Source organism: Mobula hypostoma, chromosome 7, assembly GCF_963921235.1.
Source record: "Mobula hypostoma chromosome 7, sMobHyp1.1, whole genome shotgun sequence".
NCBI lineage: Eukaryota > Metazoa > Chordata > Chondrichthyes > Myliobatiformes > Myliobatidae > Mobula > Mobula hypostoma.
In genome coordinates, this window is record NC_086103.1 from 114,268,052 (window position 1) to 114,288,768 (window position 20,717).

The 20,717-nt window shown below is 39.5% G+C and overlaps 1 protein-coding gene across 3 annotated transcripts in view; it reads right to left on the reverse strand.

Moving 5' to 3' along the window:
* The window catches only part of arhgap42a (Rho GTPase activating protein 42a), a 307,232-nt gene extending 288,887 nt beyond the window's left edge, over window positions 1-18,345 (reverse strand). For all 3 annotated transcript variants that reach the window (XM_063053810.1, XM_063053809.1, XM_063053808.1), the window contains exon 1: window positions 17,933-18,345. In XM_063053810.1, coding sequence (XP_062909880.1) covers window positions 17,933-18,086 — 154 coding nt within the window. In that variant the 5' untranslated portion in view covers window positions 18,087-18,345. The remainder of the gene's footprint in view (window positions 1-17,932) is intronic.
* Between the last annotated feature and the right edge of the window lie 2,372 nt (window positions 18,346-20,717).

A 20,717-nucleotide genomic window follows, 5' to 3' on the forward strand; every position in this document is an offset into this window, starting at 1 on the left:
TAAGATTCGTTTCTCCACAGACAGCCTCAAAACCAAGAAAAACCATGGAACCCACTGAAAGAAAATCAACCCCCACACTCAAAACCAAATCGCACAAACATCAACAACAAAAATGAAGAACACAGAATATACAACAGAAATTGAGAGAGTCCAGGCATATTTCAGTTTACCTCAGTGTTTGCTATCTGCAGGCTGCCCCAATTCAAAATCACCCAAAATATCAACAAAAAAAAAGTGACCAAAAGCGAGAAAGGCATCAAAACGTGAACTTATCGAGGGAGAGAGAGATCATTCGAATGCAAGGACCTTCTCTCGGGAGCAGTGAGTGGAAGGGAGAGAAAGACCCTTGCGTGCAGACACCTTCCTCTGGCAGCAGCGAATGAGAGGCTGGCAGACGAAGTCGAACACTCACTCGCCGTCCGCACTCGCCTCAAATTCCTCGGCGCGCAAATTGGCGAGACTGGTGAGAAATGGAGTCGATCATGGGTTCGTACTCCATCTCTAGGCTTCTTGAACTCCAGGACACGTACTTACCCCGCAGCCTCGTGGAAATCTCTGAGATCACTGGATCAACCAAAAAAAAACACACCCAAAACGGAGATGACTGGTGCTGAACAGTAGATCACAGGCTCCAACAGTAGAAGAGCCACATTGGAAAGAAAAAGAATATGTAAAAGAAATGAAAAAAGTAGCTTTGTGAACCATCTGGAGAATGCTGCTCTTGGTAACGTTCACTGGCAGCATCTTCTTCTGGTTACATTTCTAATAAGTTACGTTTCTAATTGTAAGCAACCCTTTTTTTGGACCACATCTCTGTACATAATAGCTCTCCCCCTATCGAAACGACTTACCTATTCTACACACAAAAAAAGTATGTCACAAGGAGTAAAAGGGGTTTTCAAAATAAAAAGTAACTACATCCAAAAAAAAGTGCAAAAATTGAATAGAATTTATTTTTATTAAACTATTCCAATAAGCAACATCCCTAAAAAGTATTAGGTATGGCAAGAATTTCTAAGATAATTATAATGTCCATAAACACAATGGTTCAAGTATATATACATCAGTTCAAAGTAAATTTATTATCAAACTAAACACATCACCATATACAACCCTGAGATTCATTTCCTTGTGGGTATTCACAGTAAATATAAGACAACAGAACCCATGAAAGACCGCACCCAACAGAACGGAATAACAACCAGTGTGCAAAAGGCAACAAAACTGTGCAAATACAAAATAAATCAATCAATCCCAAGAACTTGAGATGAAGTGTCCTTGGAAGTGAGTCCATAGACCGTGGGAACAGTTCAGTGATGGAGTGAGTGGATTTGAGTGAAGTTATCCCCTCTGCTACAAGAGCCTGAGGATTGAGGGGTAATAATTGTTCCTGAGCCTGGTGGTTTGGGTCCTGAGGCCCCTGTACCTCCTTCCTGATGGCAGCAGCCAGAAGACAGCGTGGCTAGATGGTAAGGGTCCTTGATAATAAATGCTGCTTTCCTGTGACAGTGTTCCATGTAGATGTGCTCAATGGTAGGGACTGGTCTATATCCACTACTTTTTGTATGTACTTCCATTCAAGAGCATTAGCTTTTCCATTCCAGGCCATGATGCTCCAGTCAATATAGTCTCCACCGCACGTCTCTAGGAGTTTTTCAGTTTCAGATAACATACCAAATCTTCTCAAACGTCTAATAAATAGAGGAGCTGCCGTGCTTTTCTCATAATGGAAGCTACCCAGGACAGATCCTCTGAAATGATAACACAGAGGAATTTAAAGTTTCTAACCATCTCCATGATCCTCTGATGAGGACTAGCTCATGGCGCTCCAGTTTCCTCCTCCTGAAGTCAATAACCAGCCCCTTGGTCCTGCTGACATTGAGCGAGAGGGTGTTTCTGTGGCGATCAGCCAGCCTCTCGTTCTCCCTCCTATATGCTGATCCCTCACCACCTTTGATTCAACCAACGACAGCTATGTTTTCAGCAAATCTGAATATGCTTAGCTCCACAGTCATAAGTATAAAGTGAGCATAACAGGGGGCTAAACATCCAGCCTTGTCGTACACCTGTGCTGATGAAGGTTGTGGATATGTTGTTGTCAATCCAAACTGCCAGATGTTCCAGGGTTGAGTGAAGAGCCAATGAAATGGCACCTGTTGTTGACCTGTTGTCACAATAGGCAAATTGAAGCAGATCCAAGTCGCTTCTCAGGCCGGAGTTGACATGTTTCATCACCAACCTCTCAAAGCACTTCATCACAATGGATGTAAGTGCTACTGGATTATAGTCACTGAGGCAGTTTACCACGTTTTTCTTTGGCATCAGTATAATTGAAGCCTGCTTGATGCTGGTGGGTACCTCACCAGGTTAAAGAGGTTAGAGATATCAATGAACACTCCACCCAGTTGATCAGCGCAGGTCTGTAGTACTTGACCAGATACCCCATCTGGATCATATTAAATATTGATCACTTTTGCATAGCTGTGGTAGAGGTAACACAACACATGAAGAAATACTATTCTCTAATATCATCTGTTATTTAACACCTGATACATTAAAAGTTGATCTTCTATAGATTAAATTTTCCCTACATGTGAAAATCAGTGTATTCCTTTTCCATTACCACCCATTACTCTAGTCTTCTGTACGTTGATCACCATGGCTATTATTACTTCTCTCATCAACTAGAGACTCTTTACAAGTTTACATTATTTCTAACAGACCTGCACAACTCTAATGTCTCTACCAGTCTTATATCAGTTATTTTATGAAAGAATATTAAACATTTTATTTTTAAGCCAAAGGCTGGAAATAAACATACATTGCATAGAAGGAAAAGAGAACAACCAATAACAAATTATGAATATAAAACTGGAAATAAATAGTACTAGAAACTGGAAACAGGAGTTGGAAACTAAGCAAGGATAGAAAAGTGAAGGCACTGTACTGTGGTGAAAAGAGGACATGGCTGGATTTGCTAATAATTATTAAAATGATCATGTGAGATATTATCATTTTGAGGATCACTTGGCTCTGAAATCAGCATTGGAGCTTCGCTTGTTCACAAATGAGCAGACGCCTACAGGCTTCCGCTGTAAGAAGACGGGGAAATCCCATGCTTGGAGAAAGGCTGCTGAGGGTTAAAAGGAGGTTCTGAAATTAAGGAACACCTTACCATAAGTATGAGGTCCGTGATGTATAATATTGAAAGCTGTTATGTTAGGTGAGGTGAGGACTAAGGTGACATAGTAGGTTAAACTACTCTGTTGAACACATTCCAACAGCAGCAGGCAAGGAACACATTAATTAAGGTGTTTTCCCCCCATTCAGATCACCTTTCTGAAACAGACGAGTAGCAATGAAAACTGAACGATTCAGTACTTCTCAGAAAGTAACTACCTGGGGCTCAAGGTTATACAGTTATATCAGCAAACACAGGGGCGAACAGCGAGTCTGAAAACAAACAACAAAATCCAGGCTAGACTGCAAGCTGGCTCGGCTTGTGCTTTCGCCATACCGGATGGTAAAGTGGAGAGATGGGGAGGGCGCTGTACAGGTAGAGGGATGTCTTTTCTTTCATGACAGAAGAAATACAAGATCAGTTCCCAGTTGAGTAGGGTACCAAAGATATTAGCAGTATATTAGCTTGCCACAGCTGACATGGGACAGATTTTTTTGCAGAGGCTGGAGATCAATTCAATTCTAGATTGTTTAATGTCATTTCTAGTACACAAGGGATAAGGAGAACAAAATAATTGTCACTCTGGATCCAATACAGAACAATAAAAAACACAAAGATAAAGAACACAATAATAACAAGTTGCAATAAATAAAAATACATAATATAGTTTACATACATATTGACTGTATGTACATAAAGTGATGCTAGGTACAGGAGTGCCTGTACATAAGGTGACTCTGGCAGGAAATGATAGAGGTGATTGGGGGTGTAGAGGGTGGGTTAGTGGGTGGTGGTGTTGATCAGCCTCACTGTTTGGGGGGAAAATAACTGTTTTTGGTGGTCCTGGTGTGGTGATGATATCTTGAATCTAGGAAATCCTGCTATGTGCTAAGGAGGATTTGTGCAAAGGGGAAGGGGGGGAGGAGATACAAAAAGGTGAACTCGAAGAGAACAACGTAATCTACAACGAAAAGTTGTCAAGAGGTAGGAACGAATAAGGACAGGTCGTGTAACACAAATCCGTGACAAAAAGAAAAAGAGAAATAATAACATAAAAAGGTGGAATACTCTGGAAAGAAGGAAGACAAGTTCATGAAGCTGCATCTTGTTGACCACGTCAGTGTTCCCTTTTCCTTTGGCCTTTTAAATGCTGGTAAATCAGGAACATGACAAATGCACAAGTCCTGGATTTACTGAGGGATTCAATAGCAGACCACTATGGAAATTAGGGATAACAAAAAAGGAACTCATGAAACAGTTTAAAAACAGTTGTCCTTGGTGCACCAGACACTTGCAAATTTTCTACCAGTTTTCTCAACATTTACATAACCATTATTATTCCAAAGGTTCTGTATTTCTGCTAATGGTGGTCAGTTGAATCTAGAGGAATAAATCAAGAGGTCTCAGTTTAAAGTAGGGAACTTGTTGTGAATGATACCAACTATAACCAATAAAGATTTAGCAAAATACTTGGTAAAAGAAAAATATAACCTACAAACACTAACCCAACCACTCAACCCCACAGCTAACTATTCCAAATTAAATCTCAAATTTCAAGCAACAGCTACGAAAACCTGCCATGTCTAATCCAGCCTTTCTAAGGAATTCTATAACAACACCAGCCGTTTTATGATAAATTAATTAACCAGGGATCAACTGAGGCAAAAATATTTCAGGCCTGTTCATCAATATCATATCTATTTTAGAGCAGGCTGACAGTCCCTTTCAGTTGTAATTTTCTGATTGCTTCAGTGGAATTGTTTTTTCTCTAATAGTTTCCTTCATCTACCCATTTACCTTACTTTTACTTCATACTGTACATCCCCAAATTCTTCATTCAAAGTCAGCTACTATTTAAAGAATATAGTATTTGCACTAGTCATAACTATGCATGTTATTCACCTACATTTACAATAGAGGAACTATTATCTAATGAACAAAGTATGTTATTTAGGTGTAACATATTATTGTACAGGCAATCCACCCTTACACAGTGGTTGTGTTTCCAGAAAATAGGCTGTAACTCGATTTTCACAATACAAAGCTGTGTCATCTTCATTGATAAACGCAAACTTAATTTTAAAAAACTGTGCTGATTTGTTCCTGACCCCCACATACAAATTCCATGAGAGTCATTTTTATTCCATGTGTCAATCTTTTTGGGGTAGTGATTTGTGAATTCTGTAACTGCAAATTTCCATTACCGAAACACCCATAAGATTTATCTATACAGAATACTAACCTAAACAGGAAATGGTTTCCAATTATCACATTTCAAAATATGACACAACATGCTCTTGAACGTCAGTCAAACCAGTTTGAGGCATCAAGTAACTGCACTGAGTATTCTGATTCATCAATTGCTCACAAATTCTGTAACCAGCCCACAACATATATTGTGCAACTAAAGAAATCTCAAAACCAAATTGAACTGTAACACAAAAAGCACATCAGCAAAACCTTCATAAAATATAAAGTAGTCATTAGGGTTCAGATAAGATGCCCTTCAAATTATTTTATAAATAACTGTACAATACTGATAATTCTTTTCATCAAATGTGAAACTCAACAAACATATTTTCCCAATTCACTTAAAAAATCACTTCTTGGTAGTTGCCGAAAAGTTTAGTAAATATAGAACCTATGGATAGCATAATCTCAATAATATTGAGAATTTTTGCCACACCAATTCAAACATGCAGTTCTGAAGTCTGTAAGCACTTTGCATTTTCCTTGGGTATAATATCATTTATTCTACTAATTAATTAATATAAAATGTAGGCCTATAACATTTAATTCAAATGTTCAAGGCTTCAACATTTGCAACAGTAAACATTGTAGTCAAATCTGTAATTACCATAATATCAACGCAGATTTTCAGATTATTTAAAGACTGACATTATGAAGTTAATACCTTCCATGATATTTTGCGGTCAAAACAAAATAATCACTTTCAGCACCTTGCATCAGAAATAGCACAACCAGTTCCCTACATCTGGTTCCAAGTTCTCAACTGTGTATTTCCCTGTAGCTTCAAAGAACACCAAGCCTGTTATTCCCATTTCCCACACCATCAATCCTGTAGGCTCTTAAATTCTGCCAGATTATATTTATGTTAGGACAGTTTCATTTTGCAAGCCAGTAGTGGCCAAGCTATCTTTGTCTGTGCAGATCAGTATATATTAGAAACTATGATTTGCACATGTCAGATTATTGGCAGAAACAAGATTATTAATTCATTTTACAACGAGGAAAAAAAATTGAGTCATTTCTAAACTTCAAACTCCATAAACTTCACACAGTGAAAAATTAACAAATTGGTGGAAGACGACCAAGATATCCGGCATTGAAGGAACAAATTGCCAAGTGTTTAGCTGGGGAGTCAGTAATATCAAAAATGTTGGTAGAAAATGAAGAGCTCAACTTTGATTTTACCCTGACCCACAATTCACTGTTTAAACAACTCGTTTGTGGGAATTAGGAAACAGGCCAAGATTGTCCAAACTAATAGGACCTTCACAGCAGCAAAAAAACTGCAATAATTCAAATTAGATTTTATTTTAGCAGATCTGACAGTACAGTAAGCTAACTCTCTCTTTAGCTTGTCCTTGACATTTCCATTTTCATATTCAGGATTTACTATTTTTCATACCTTTTAAATAGGTTAAACTTTCTCATTAAATATAATATGCCAATGCTATAAATGAGGATGCACATTAGCAGGGAATTCACATTATACATAATGGGGTAAAATCAAGTTTGAGTGTTTCAATTCCTCAAGCACCTTACTGAGCTTCCCAGCAGCACACAAGATCTAATACACAAGTTCATAGGAAATTTTCACTTAATTTTGTTATCCTTCCCTCACTACAACCCTGTCATCTTCTCATTGCAGGTAAGAAGCTTTACTTCTCAGATCTGGCCCAAGTCCATATTCTTCCACCACTAACCACTGAACACTTTTGCTTTCAGCTCTCTGCTGCCTTAGGGAGGGTGCCATAAGTACTCGCCTACTTTATTTTGCCACCAAAAGCATTGCTTCACAAGGAGACAGCAAGAAAAATGTGCCTGTATTTCTTGAATTTTGCAAAAATGAAAGGTGAATGAAGCAAATTCACAAGTCCTAAATGGCCAATCCTTTATTCTGAGATTAAACCTTACATCCAAATTCCCTAGCTGAGGTAAGCATCCTCTCTTCATCTACTCCTTAGCCCCTTATATTACAATAAGGTCATTTTTCCTCTAAACTCAGTACCCTCTGAATACCAGTATCCAATGCCCATCCCACCCCATCATAATGATCATTCTTCTCTAGATAATTTTTCTCTTGATGCTTCCAATAGATAGAGAGTCTATGACCAGAGAGCACAGCCACAGTGTACAAAGATATCCCTTTAAAACAGAGATAAGGAGGAATTTCTTTAACCAGAGGATGGTGAATCTGTGGAATTAATTGCCATGTTTGGTTGTAGAGGCCAAGTCATTGGGTAAATTTAAAGCAGAGCTTGATAGGTTCTTAATTAGCAAAGGCATCAAAGGGTGCAGGGGAATGGGGTTGAGAGGGATAATAAATCAGCCATGATCAAATGGCAAACTTGATGTACCAAACGGCCTAACTCTGTTTGTATGTCTTATGGTCTTGATGTACAGTAGTGGAGCTAAAACAGCCAGAAAGTCTCATACTTAAGACCACAAGGCCGCAACTTTACATCCTTGCTTTTATACTGTAGGCCTCTTGAAATAAATGCTATCATTGCCTTCCTCACCACCAACTCAATCTGCAAATTAACCTTCAGGGAATTCTGCACGAAGTCTCCCAAGACTCTCTGCATCTTGGATTTTTGTATTTTCTCTCAATTTAGAAAATGGTCTACGCTTTTATTTCTTCTACCAAAGTGCATCACCAAACACTTCTTGACACAGTATTCCATCTCTCCCAAATACCACTCTACCTCAGATGATAGATTAATTGACAGAATAGGCATCTATTGCTTTTGCAGTAGGTATTTTCACATTTTTTAAACATTCTTTGTACAGAGAAACATTCCCCAAGTTTTCTCCTGACACCTATTTTAATGTGATATCCCCTCACGCCAGACTCAACTAAATGGAAAATAGTTTCTCTCCATCCAGACTAGCAGTTGCTTAGGAAACCTTAAAAACTCTCTAAAAGTTATAATTGACGTTTTGGGCCAAAACCCCTCAGCAGGACAATCAAAGTCTACCGAGTTCCTTCAGCATTTTGTGTGTGTTGCTCAGATTTCCAGCATCTGCGGATTTTTTCTTATTTGTGTCTCTAAACATGATATTTTAATCTTAGATATTACTGGGAATAGCGGCTTAAATATTATCATAAATTATGATCCTAAGAATCCTGATGATATTTTAGTGAACTAGTGTTCCCCTCCTATCAAGGGCAATTTCACCTTTGTGAAACTGATCTACAGGCAAAAGTTCTCCAGATGTGCTCAACCAAGACTTGTACAGCTGCTAATAAAGTTTGCCCCTTTATAGTCTATTTCTCCAGATTTAAAGACAAATATTCCATTAAATATAGATTTTTGGATCCGACAATGATATTTTATTCAATGATAATTTATCCTGATTAAGTCAGAGCCTTTTTATTAGATTTGAACTACTCAAAAATAAACTCAAAATGTATTATCCAACATAATGATAAGAAACTAAAAAGATCCCACAGGTTTATTTTTAAACAACCTATTTTCAATAAAAAGAGAATTGCTTGAAGCCAAAGTGGAATCAAAACCTTCTACATTGAGGAAAAGAATTCCACATTATTAACTACAAACAATGGTGCTTTCATAAACTTGTGCAATTCAAGCACTGCAACTCTTCTCTATGGTTAAGATGATCCTGGCAGCCCACAGGACAGGGACAAAACAACACACGAATGATGCCAGTTGAAACAACTAATGCTGACTTTTCTCATACTACATTCTACAGAGGCAAATGAAGTTTTTCACCACGGCTGTTGAAGGCATATCTAAAGTTAATAAATTCATTTTTTCTACCGCAACAAAACCCAGGGCAGTAAATGCAGTGCCATTTTATAAATATGGTTCATTTATAATCCTTCAAAACTTCGCAATGAGATAAAGAAATGCACAATTATCAGTGTTGGTATCTGATTCATAAGCTTACAATTCCAAGCTTAACTCCAGAGCAGTGTGTTTAATTCAGGCTCACACAAGAACATCACTCAAGGATTGCTGCCCTGCTGATGCTGCCATCTTTTAAGCAGCTCAATAAACCACAGCACAATCTCACATATCAGATTGATGTGAAGGCGACTTTGGCACAATTCAGAAATAGAACGAGGAACAAACAATACTTGCTTCACAAGCACAGCTAAAATTGATTATCTTGGCCTTTTTATCTTATTGAGGATTTGGGGCTCATGTTGTGCCCAAACTCACTTCCACGTTTCTCTTGGCTGCATAATGACCACACTTAGAAGTATTTGATGCTTCAAAGGATTGTGCTCATCCTAAAATTGCAAAAAGAACACCACAAAAATGTAAATTCCTTCTCACAATAGCATACACTTTAGGAGAAACAGAGATGCATTATCTTAAAAATAATATAGCAGATGCAAACAAAATGGAATTACAAAGACTATGGCACAGGAACTAGGCACACAGACATGGGGTGCACACCAGCTTCACGAGTCTCCTCCTCCAGCATTGTTTAAACTCATCCTATCAACACATATTTCAAGTCTTTTCCTCATGCGATCATCTGGCAGTTCTTTGCATGCATGTGTGGGTAAGCTATGTGATTTTTTTGTACTTCTTGCAACTCCTGATTGCATAATTCAGCAGAAACAACTTCTTGTAGTCCAGAATCAGGTTTGTTATCATCGGCATATGACGTGAAATTTTGTTAACTTAGCAGCAGCAGTTCAATGCAATATATAATAGAGAAGGAAAAAAAATAATAATAAATAGATAAATAAACCAATCTACTTATTTATTAGTCCAAGTCCATCTTATGTCATTGCCTCTAGTTCTGGGCTTCACCATGTGAAAATATCCTCACTACAGGAGGGAATTCAAAGGTGCATAAACCCTTTTGAATGCATGTGTAACATTCATGACCTCTGCTAAATCACTATTTAGCCATTTCTTTTCTATGGTATAGAATCTCATCCTTAATCAGTCATCCTTGAAAGCAAATAGTATTTGTAAATATTTTATGTACCTCCTCCAGTGCCTTCATATACGTTTTCCCAACAGGGACCAGAACTATTGGATTGAATCAGAAATGCGCAGTTAACAAGTTTAATCTAACTTTGTAGCTTTATAATTATATTCCTAAAATGAAGTCCAATGCTTTGCTCACCTGTGTTGTCCGTATCTCCATATCATTTTGATCTTCTATAATATTATTTCCTGCTTCACTCTAAGATAAACCTGATGTTCATATTCCGACCAAAAAGGATCACCTCAAATTTAGCAATTGTTGCTTACATCACTCTGAAAATCTGATAATGCATTTTTGTCAATATCATTCTAAAATCATTGCTATGGTGAGGAATTAGGGATTTTAAAAAATCATTTTGAACCTATGTAACCTCTGGCTAAAAGAATAATTGGGACTGAATAGGAATTTTTGAACTGAAGTAAACTCTGCCTTCAGCAGTTAGCTAAAACAAGCTCATTAGCAGTTCTCCTTGGTTTGCAGAGAGACATTGAGAGTTTGAAAACATTGTACATTGTACGCTCATTTGAGTAGGGGAAGGAGGACTCACCGATAAAGACAGGAATGAACATCCATCTGTAATTAAGTCAGGGCCTAGCAAAGGGAATAACTGATAAGGACTGGACAGCACATCCATCTGTCATTAAGCCTTGATCTAGCAGACCCTCTTATCTAAGTAATTAAGTTTTGCACCAACAGACTTGGTGGGCGTACCAGTTCAAATGACATCTTGCAACAGTAATGTATGGGGCTTACTATGTATAAATATACGGCTGTAACCGGAGAGCATGGGCACACTTGTCGGATGGTGGCAGTACTTGCGTGCCTTCCCTTCGACAACTGGGTCTCAAACTCCTGCAGGAGGGTGTGCAATAATCTGTTGTAACTATAAGAAGCTGGTCTCCTGAGTTTTATTCAGATTCGACTTTAACAATGGACCTAGGTAACACATACAAAATCCTGGAGGAACTCAGCAGATCAGGCAGCGTCGAGTGAAAGAAATAAATAGTGAGCATTTCAGGCAGACTTCATCAGGATTCATGCCCTGAATGAAAAGCCTCAGTTCAAAACGTCAAATGTTTAATCTTTTCCATGCTGCCTGACCTGCTGAGTTCCTCCAGCATTTTTTATAACCATATAACAATTACAGCACGGAAACAGGCTATCTCGGCCCTTCTAGTCCGTGCCGAACTCTTACTTTCACCTAGTCCCACCGACCTGCACTCATCCCATAACCCTCCATTCCTTTCCTGTCCATATAGTTCTCCAATTTAACTTTAAACGTCAACATCGAACCTGTCTCAACCGCTTCTGCTGGAAGCTCGCTCCACACAGCTACCACTCTCTGAGTAAAGAAGTTCCCCCTCATGTTACCCCTAAACTTTTGCCCTTTAACTCTCAACTCATGTCCTCTTGTTTCATTCTCCCCCACTTTCAGTGGAAAAAGCCTATCCACGTCAACTCTATCTATCCCCCTCATAATTTTAAATGCCTCTATCAAGTCCCCGCTCAACCTTCTATGCGCCAAAGAATAAAGACCCAACTTGTTCAACCTTTCTCTGTAACTTAGGAGATGAAACCCAGGCAACATTCTATTAAATCTCCTCGAACTCTCTCAATCTTGTTGACATCTTTCCTATAATTCGGTGACCAGAACTGTACACAATACTCCAAATTTGGCCTTACCAATGCCTTGTGCAATTTCAACATTACATCCCAACTCCTACACTCAATGCTCTGATCTATAAAGACCAGCATACCAAAAGCTTTCTTCACCACCCTATCCACATGAGATTCCACCTTCAGAGAACTATGCACCATTATTCCTAGATCCCTCTGTTCTACTGCATTCTTCAATGCCCTACCATTTGCCATGTATGTCCTATTTTGAATAGTCCTACCAAAATGCAGCACCTCACATTTAGCAGCATTAAACTCCATCTGCCATCTTTCAGCCCACTCTTCTAAATGGCCTAAATCTCTCTGCAAGCTTTGAAAACCTACTTCATTATCCACAACTCCACCTATCTTAGTATCATCTGCATACTTACTAATCCAATTTACCACCCATCATCCAGATCATTAATATATATGACAAACAACATTGGACCCACTTACAGATCCCTGAGGCACACCACTAGACACCGGCCTCCAGCCTGACAAACAATTATCCACCACTGTTCTCTGGCGTCTCCCATCCAGCCACTGCTGAATCCATTTTACTACTTCGATATTAATACCTAATGATTGAACCTTCCTAACTAACCTTCCGTGTGGATCCTTGTCAAAGGCCTTACTGAAATCCAGAAAGACAACATCCACTGCTTTACCCTCGTCAACTTTCCGAGTAACCTCTTCAAAAAATTCAGTAAGATTTGTCAAACATGACCTTCTACGGACAAATCCATGTTGACTGTTCCTAATCAGACCCTGTCTATCCAGATAATTATATATACCATCTCTAAGAATACATCCATCAATTTACCCACCACTGACGTCAAACTCACAGGCCAATAATTGCTAGGTTTACTCTTAGAACCCTTTTTAAACAATGGAACAACATGAGCAATACGCCAATCCTCCAGCACCATCCCCGTTTCTAATGACATTTGAAATATTTCTGTCAGAGCCCCTGCTATTTCCACACTAACTTCCCTCAAGGTCCTAGGGAATATCCTGTCAGGACCCGGAGACTTATCCACTATTATATTCCTTAAAAGCGCCAGTACTTCCTCTTCTTTAATCATCATACTTTCCATAACTACCCTTCTTGTTTCCCTTACCTTACACAATTCAACATCCTTCTCCTTAGTGAATACCGAAGAAAAAAAATTGTTCAAAATCTCCCCCATCTCTTTTGGCTACGCACATAGCCATCCACTCTGATTCTCTAGGGGACCAATTTTAACCCTCACTATCCTTTTGCTATTAATATAACTGTAGAAACCCTTTGGATTTATTTTCACCTTACTTGCCAAAGCAACCTCACATCTTCTTTAAGCTTTTCTAATTTCTTTCTTAAGATCCTTTTTACATTTTTTATATTCCTCCAGCACCTCACTTACTCCAAGCTGGCTATATTTATTGTAGATCCCTCTCTTCTTCCGAACCAAGTTTCCAATATCCCTTGAAAACCATGGCTCTCTCAAACTTTTAACCTTTCCTTCCAACCTAACAGGAACCTAAAGGTCCTGTACCCTCAAAATTTCACCTTTAAATGACCTCCATTTCTCTATTACATCCCTCCCATAAAACAAATTGTCCCAATCCACTCTTTCTAAATCCTTTCTCATCTCCTCAAAGTTAGCCATTCTCCAAACAAAAGTCTCAACCCTGGGTCCAGTCCTATCCTTCTCCATAATTATACTGAAATTAATGGCATTGTGATCACTGGGCCCAAAGTGCTCCCCAACACATATCTCTGTCACCTGCCCTATCTCATTCCCTAACAGGAGATCCAACACTGCCCCTTCTCTAGTTGGTACCTCTATGTATTGCTGCAAAAAAACTATCTTGCACACATTTTACAAACTCTAACCCATCTAGCCCTTTTACAGAATGGGCTTCCCAGTCTATGTGTGGAAAATTAAAATCTCCCACAATCACAACCTTGTGCTTACTACAAATATCTGCTATCTCCTTACAAATTTGCTCCTCAAATTCTCGCTCCCCATTAGGTGGTCTATAATACATCTATGTAAGCATTACTACATCTTTCCCATTCCTCAATTCCACCCAAATAGCCTCCCTAGACGAGTCCTCTAATCTATCCTGCCAAAGTACCATTGTTATATTTTCTCTGACAAGCAATACAACACATCCCCCTCTTGCCCCTCCGATTCTATCACACCTGAAGCAACGAAATCCAGGAATATTTAGTTGCCAATCACACCCCTCCTGCAATGTGTTACTCCGGATTTCCAGCATCTGCTGAATCTCTTGAGTTTATGGGGCTCGGTAACAGTGTAATACCATTGCAGGAATTATCCTGTTCTATCTATTTAAGCGATTTGACTTTGGCTCTAGCACAGTTTTGTTTCACACATAATTTCGGAGTTATTCCATATCTAATTTCCTCTCACAATAGCCAGGAGTGTGTTTGACTCAGCTTTAATGTCTGACTTTGAATCTCGGCAGGAGGTAGTTTCTAATTAACAGAGGCCAAGAAAGATGATAGCCCAAGGAGATTTGAAAAGATGAACAATGGATGGCTGTTCCAGCCTTTGCAGCCTCTGCAATGTCTGTCAGACCACTGTTGTGCATTCTATTGAACTTTCTCCACGATTATACTTTTGTTAAAATACCCACTTCTAACCTGGGAAGGAATTGCTCAGAACTTGCACAACGCAGTTTCTTTGATGATTGGAGAATGAAGGCAAGTGTTCAATTGCTTTTGAACCTGTAGATCCAGAACTATGATATAAACTGCTGCTGCGTCCAGGGACATTCACCTGAAGATGCCAGCTCAAGCCTAGTTTTCCAGCTTCAGTTTGGCAAGCTACTTTGTGATGCCTGCTTGATCTCCCACAGTTCACTTCATAAACGTAAATTAAGGCTGAAACCTCAACAATAAAAAAGAGATCCCTATTCCAGTATTGGTTTGGTAATACTGAAGTCTACAGTATGCACCAAAGATGGAGGGCCGAATTTCCAAGTGGAAAGACAACTAGGTTCCAAAAAAAAAAAGGCCCACTGGAGTTTAGATTTAGGAATTCAAAATATTTAAGTGATATGCCATTTGACTCCTTCCAACTATCTGAAAATCTATCTCCAATTTCTACTCTGCTTTTTTCTCCTTTCTCCACTTCATCCTCTGATTTTATTTGATGCACCTTTCCATAAGACCATAAGACATTGGAGCAGAATTAGGCCATCTGGCCCATCAAGTCTGCTCCGCCATTCAATCATGGCTGATCCTTTTTCTCTCCTCCTCAACCCCAGTTCTCGGCCTCCCTGTAACCTTTGATGCCATGTCCAATCAAGAACCTATCCATCTCTGCCTTAAATAATCCAACGGCCTCGCCTCCACAGCAGCACGTGGCAACAAATTTCACAAATTCACCACCCTTTGGTTAAAGAAATTTCTCCGCATCTCTGTTTTGAAAGGGGGCCCCTCTATCCTGTGGGTGTGCCCTCTTGTCCTAGACTCCTCCACCATGGGAAACATCCTTTCTACATCTACTCTGTCTAGGCCTTTCAACATTCAAAAGGTTTCAATGAGATCCCCTGCCACCTCATCCTTCTAACTTCCAGCGAGTACAGACCCAGAGCCACAAAATGTTTCTTGTATGATAACCCTTTCATTCCTGGGATCATCCTCGTGAACCTCCTCTGGACCCTCTCCACTGCCAGCACATCTTTTCTTAGATGAGGAGCCCAAAACTGCTCACAATACTCAAGGAGAGGCCTCATCAGTGCCTTATAAAGCCTCAGCATCACATCTTTGCTCTTGTATCTTGACCTCTTGAAAGGAATGCTTACATGGCATTTGCCTTCCTCACAACCAACTCAACCTGTAAGTTAACCTTTAGGGTGTTCTGCACAAGGACACACTCGAAAGTCCCTTTGCATCCCAGATTTTTGGATATTCTCTGCATTTAGAAAATAGTCTGCACATTTATTTCTACTACCAAAGTGCATGACCATGCATTTTCCTACACTGTATTTCATTTACCGCATTATTGCCTATTCCCCTAATCTATCCAAGTCCTCCTGCATCCTAGCTGTTTCCTCAACACTACCTACCACTCCACCAATCTTCGTATCATCTGCAAACTTGGCAACAAAGCCATCTATTCCATCACCTAAATCATTGATATACAGCATAAAAAGAAGCGGTCCCAAAACCGACCCCTGCGGAACACTAGTAGTCACTGACAGCCAACCAGAAATGGATCCTTTTATTCCCATTCAGTGCCTCCTACCAATCATCCAATGCTCTAACCATGTTAGTAACTTACCTGAAATACCATGGGCTCTTATCTTGCTAAGCAGCCTCCGATGTGGCACCTTATCAAAAGCCTTCCGAAAATCCAAATATACACTGCAACTCCTTTATCTATTCTACTTGTATTGTCCTCAGGCAGGATTTCCCCTGAAGGAATCCATGCTGACTTTGTACCATCTTGTCCTCTGTCACCAAGTACTCCATCACCTCATCCTTAACAATTGACTCTAACATCTTCCCAATCAGAGGTCAGGCTAACTGGTTTATAATTTCATTTCTGCTGCCTTCCTCCTTTCTTAAAGAGTGGAGTGGCACTTGCAATTTTCCAGTCTTCTGGCACCACACCAGAGTACAATAACTTTTGAAAGATCATTTTTAATGCCACCACAATCTCTAACACCACCTCTTTCAGAACTCTAGGGTGCAGTTCATCTGGTCCGGGTGACTAATGTACCTTTAGGTCTTTTAGGTTTTTGAGCACCTTCTCTCTTGTAGTAGTAACTGCACTCACTTCTCTTCCTTCACACACTACAACATCAGGCATACTGTTAGTGTCTTCCACAGTGAAGACTGATGATCTTTCATCATGGTTCAAAATGTGGATGAGCAAAGAGGGTAGCATTTTCCACTACTGTCCAGAAGCAGAAAAGCCAAATAATTGAGGGACCAAATAGTTTGCAAGCATATTAAGCACTTGAAAATGAAACTGGCAAGTGCTATATACAATACGTTAATATCCTTTAATACCTGTCTCAGATCACCAAGATGTGATTCTTGTTAAGGAGTCAGACCATTCGCTCAACGTTGCAGATCAAATTTTGGGTGCTGGCAGATCTGAACCATGTACATTTGACACTAGACAAATGTCTGAAACGCTGGCATAAATCCCAGCCATCCATGTCAAATCTAATTTTACAAAGGTAACAATTTCACCGAAGATGATACAAATTAATGATGATCTCTCGTTCCAGACGAATGCAATCTCCAGGGAAATATATATTACACTGATAAACTATCAATAAAAACACTTTAAATCACTTCTTTAAAATACTGTATCGCTATTCCTGAACTTCTAGGACTGATTTTCATTAAGTACAACAGTATTTTCCCCACCACTGATTAAAGGGCTATATTATATCGCGTCCAGTATGCGCCCCGAATATTGGAGCCTCCCTTCGTGAGAACACTAGCTTGCTTCCAATTTTATCTGGCTATCTATACTCTTCTCCTTTCGTTGCCTTACTGTAATCCATCATCGAGTTTCATCGTTATTAAGTGTTCCTAATTTAACAATTTATCTTCCTCGTGTCTACAAAGGAATTTCCGGTGAATGCTATTTCCAATTATTCAAACAAGATGAAGTTTATCACATATTTTGTTCGAGTCTAAATCCGCCAGCCAATTTTTTTTTAAATTTCTCTAATAAAATGCTTCTCAAATCTCGACAGCTGAACAAAAAGTACATCGCTACAAACTCTTTTGCGAAGCCCGAGCCACCAGGGGAGCCCTTTCCTGTTCATTCAATTTTTTCCCCCACAGCCTCCAACTCCAAAGTTTATTTTTTAAAAGAAACATCTACTCACTTTTCAGCGCGTTAATCAGCATGATGCCGTCTTTAATGAGCTCCTTGATGAACTTGTTGGTGCGCTCCAGCTCAATCTCGTGTGCTTTGAGCCGATCCCTGAAGTCCGGGCTGTCCAGCGAGCAGTCGGTGAATTCGAGCGTCGGGAGCCCCATCGCTGCTTGCACTGTGTTCCCGTCGCGTCGATCAGCCTAGTGCCTTGGTTCCCCAGTAACCTTCCAGCTGCAGCGCTCACCTAAGCCCGGGGCTGCGGTGACACAACTTCCACGCACAAATCCAAATTTTTTTCAATCTCTTAAATCCAGCGCTTGAGGCCACTGCAGGCAATCCTGCAAACGCTCTTCTTAGAGATATGGGCGGTTTATTTAAAACGGCAAAGGTGCAGAGAATCGACTCTGTCTGGCAACCGTCATGTTCCTATTCTGCCTCGTTTCCTACTGTAGTCTAGAGTCCGCGCCTCGCCTGGTGCCGCCCCTAAACCGAACACTTCCGCCAACTCTTAATACTCGAATTTTAACCACCTCTTTTACTGCAGCCAGGGAGGTCATAAACTGGGATAAATATTTTGCGCTTCGAATTTTGTACATGGAGCATTTTGTCATTTTTACACGGAGAAGGTGCTAAAAGAAAGCGGTTTCCCCATCAAAGATTCCCACCAGCCATATCCTACCCTCTTCTCGCTACTAGTTCCGAGCAGGATGTATAGAATCTTTGTCCCTCAACACCAGGTTCAAGAGCAGTTATCACGCTACAACCATCAGGCTCCTGAACCATTGTGGATAACTTCATTCACCACTACTCTGAACTGAATCAACGACATGCAGGCTGACTTTCAAGGGCACTTTACAACTCATGTTCTTGGAATTCCTTTCATTTGCAGTTTTTGTGTATTTTCCACATCAGTGCGTTTTCAGTCTTTGTTGATTTTATAATTTTTCATTAAAACCTTTTGTATTTTTCCTGTAAATAAGAAAACGAATCTCAAGGTAGAATGCGTACTTTGATAATACATTTACTTTCAACTTTTTAAGGATCTACACAGTGTTCGAAGCAATAGTCTTTAAGCTACCAAGATTCCTAAAACTGGATATACCCAAGTATGTTGATTTCCAAACACTGAATTAAAACAGTACAATTTTAACTATTATTTTGAAAGAAAAATATAGCTGACATTTTCTATTTCAAACTTAATTTCTGTGTTCTCACTTCCTGGGCTTGAAAATTTATATATACCAATGTGCTTAAGATGTAGGGTATGTGTTAAAAACTTGCCTGTCTTTGGAGAGACACAAGGCTTGTTTTAGCTCTACTTAAAATGTTCTCAATGCTGGGGTAGGTGGGAGTCCGTGGAAGAAACAGGCTGAGGCAAAAGCCAGAGGAGAGTGGGATAGGATGTCAAGAGTGGTGAAACATGAGGAATGTGTGCAGGAAACAGGATAAAGAGCTGAAATACTGAGAAGTGTTTGCTAAAATACTGCTTCGGGAGTGTGACCACTTGGGTACAGAATACTCAACAAAAGCGGGGTTAATGTGGAACTCATACAATAGGTGAAAATAACTCCTAGTCAATGGAAGAGGACAGAAGTGATATTCCAGATTAATGACGCAGGGTAGCCTGAGTGATCTACAACAGGCATAGTGTACTGCAGCCAAGAAGGAAAGGAAAAGGGGCAATTCCAAAATAGGCTGCAAGTGTATTACTGGACATCACATGGGAAGTTGACAAAAAGCCAGAGGGAAGGGTGTCCTGTTTAATGACTGATGCCAGTGAAATCTTGAGAAGGTGGTTGATGTGCAGTCGAATTTGGCTTTCAGTGATAACACCTGCTTGATGATCATCTAAGTCTACCTCACTAAGATTTTAATACCTATCATGGGTTTATAGCAAAGAAATGATCTATTTCCAAAAATCAATTTCAAAGTTCAAAATACTTTTACAGTAAATTTTATTATCAAAGTGCATGTATGTCACTACATACAACCCTGAGATTTATTTTTCCTGTGGACATACTTAGCAAATCTGTAAGAACAGGAACTGTAACAGGATCAATGAAAGATCAACCAGAGTGCAAAAGACAAACTGTGCAAATGCAAATATAAATAAATAGCAATAATTAACAAGAACATGGGATAAAGAGTCCTTAAAGTGAGATAATTGGTTGTAGGAACATTTCAGTGATGGGCAAGTGAGTGTACAGTAGTTATCCCCTTCTATTCAAGACCCCGATAGCTTAGGGGTAGTAACTGTTCCAGAACCTGATGGTGCAAATCCCGAGGCTCTTGTATCTTCCACATAATGGCAGCCTTTTATTTAATAGAAACTAAAATTCTTAACATTGTCTGGAAAACTCATAAAGTTCTCTTCATAAAAGCAGAAAATTTTGTAAACACCAGCAGGTCAAGCAGCATCCATGGTAAGCAAAAAAAAAGTTAACGTTCAGTCAAAGACCCCTCATAAGAGGATTCACCAACCCTGTTTCTCCTTCCATAAATGTTGCAGGACAAGTGTATTTGTGCATTTTCTGTTTTCGTTTCATATTTGCAGCATCTGACATTATTTTTCATTCCAAAAAAATTCAGTCTGCTCCAGACTGACACCATGTGCCTAGACTCAGTAACTGCGTGCAAACTTGAGCAATTTTACCTTGTGTACACATGTGCACTCTAAACCACTCACTGCCTTTGACATACAAGGGTTACATCAGGACTTCCCACTCCACTCATTACCTGTAATTCTTGCCCAGCTATGCTTATCAGGCCAGATATACACGCTACTTGTACTGATA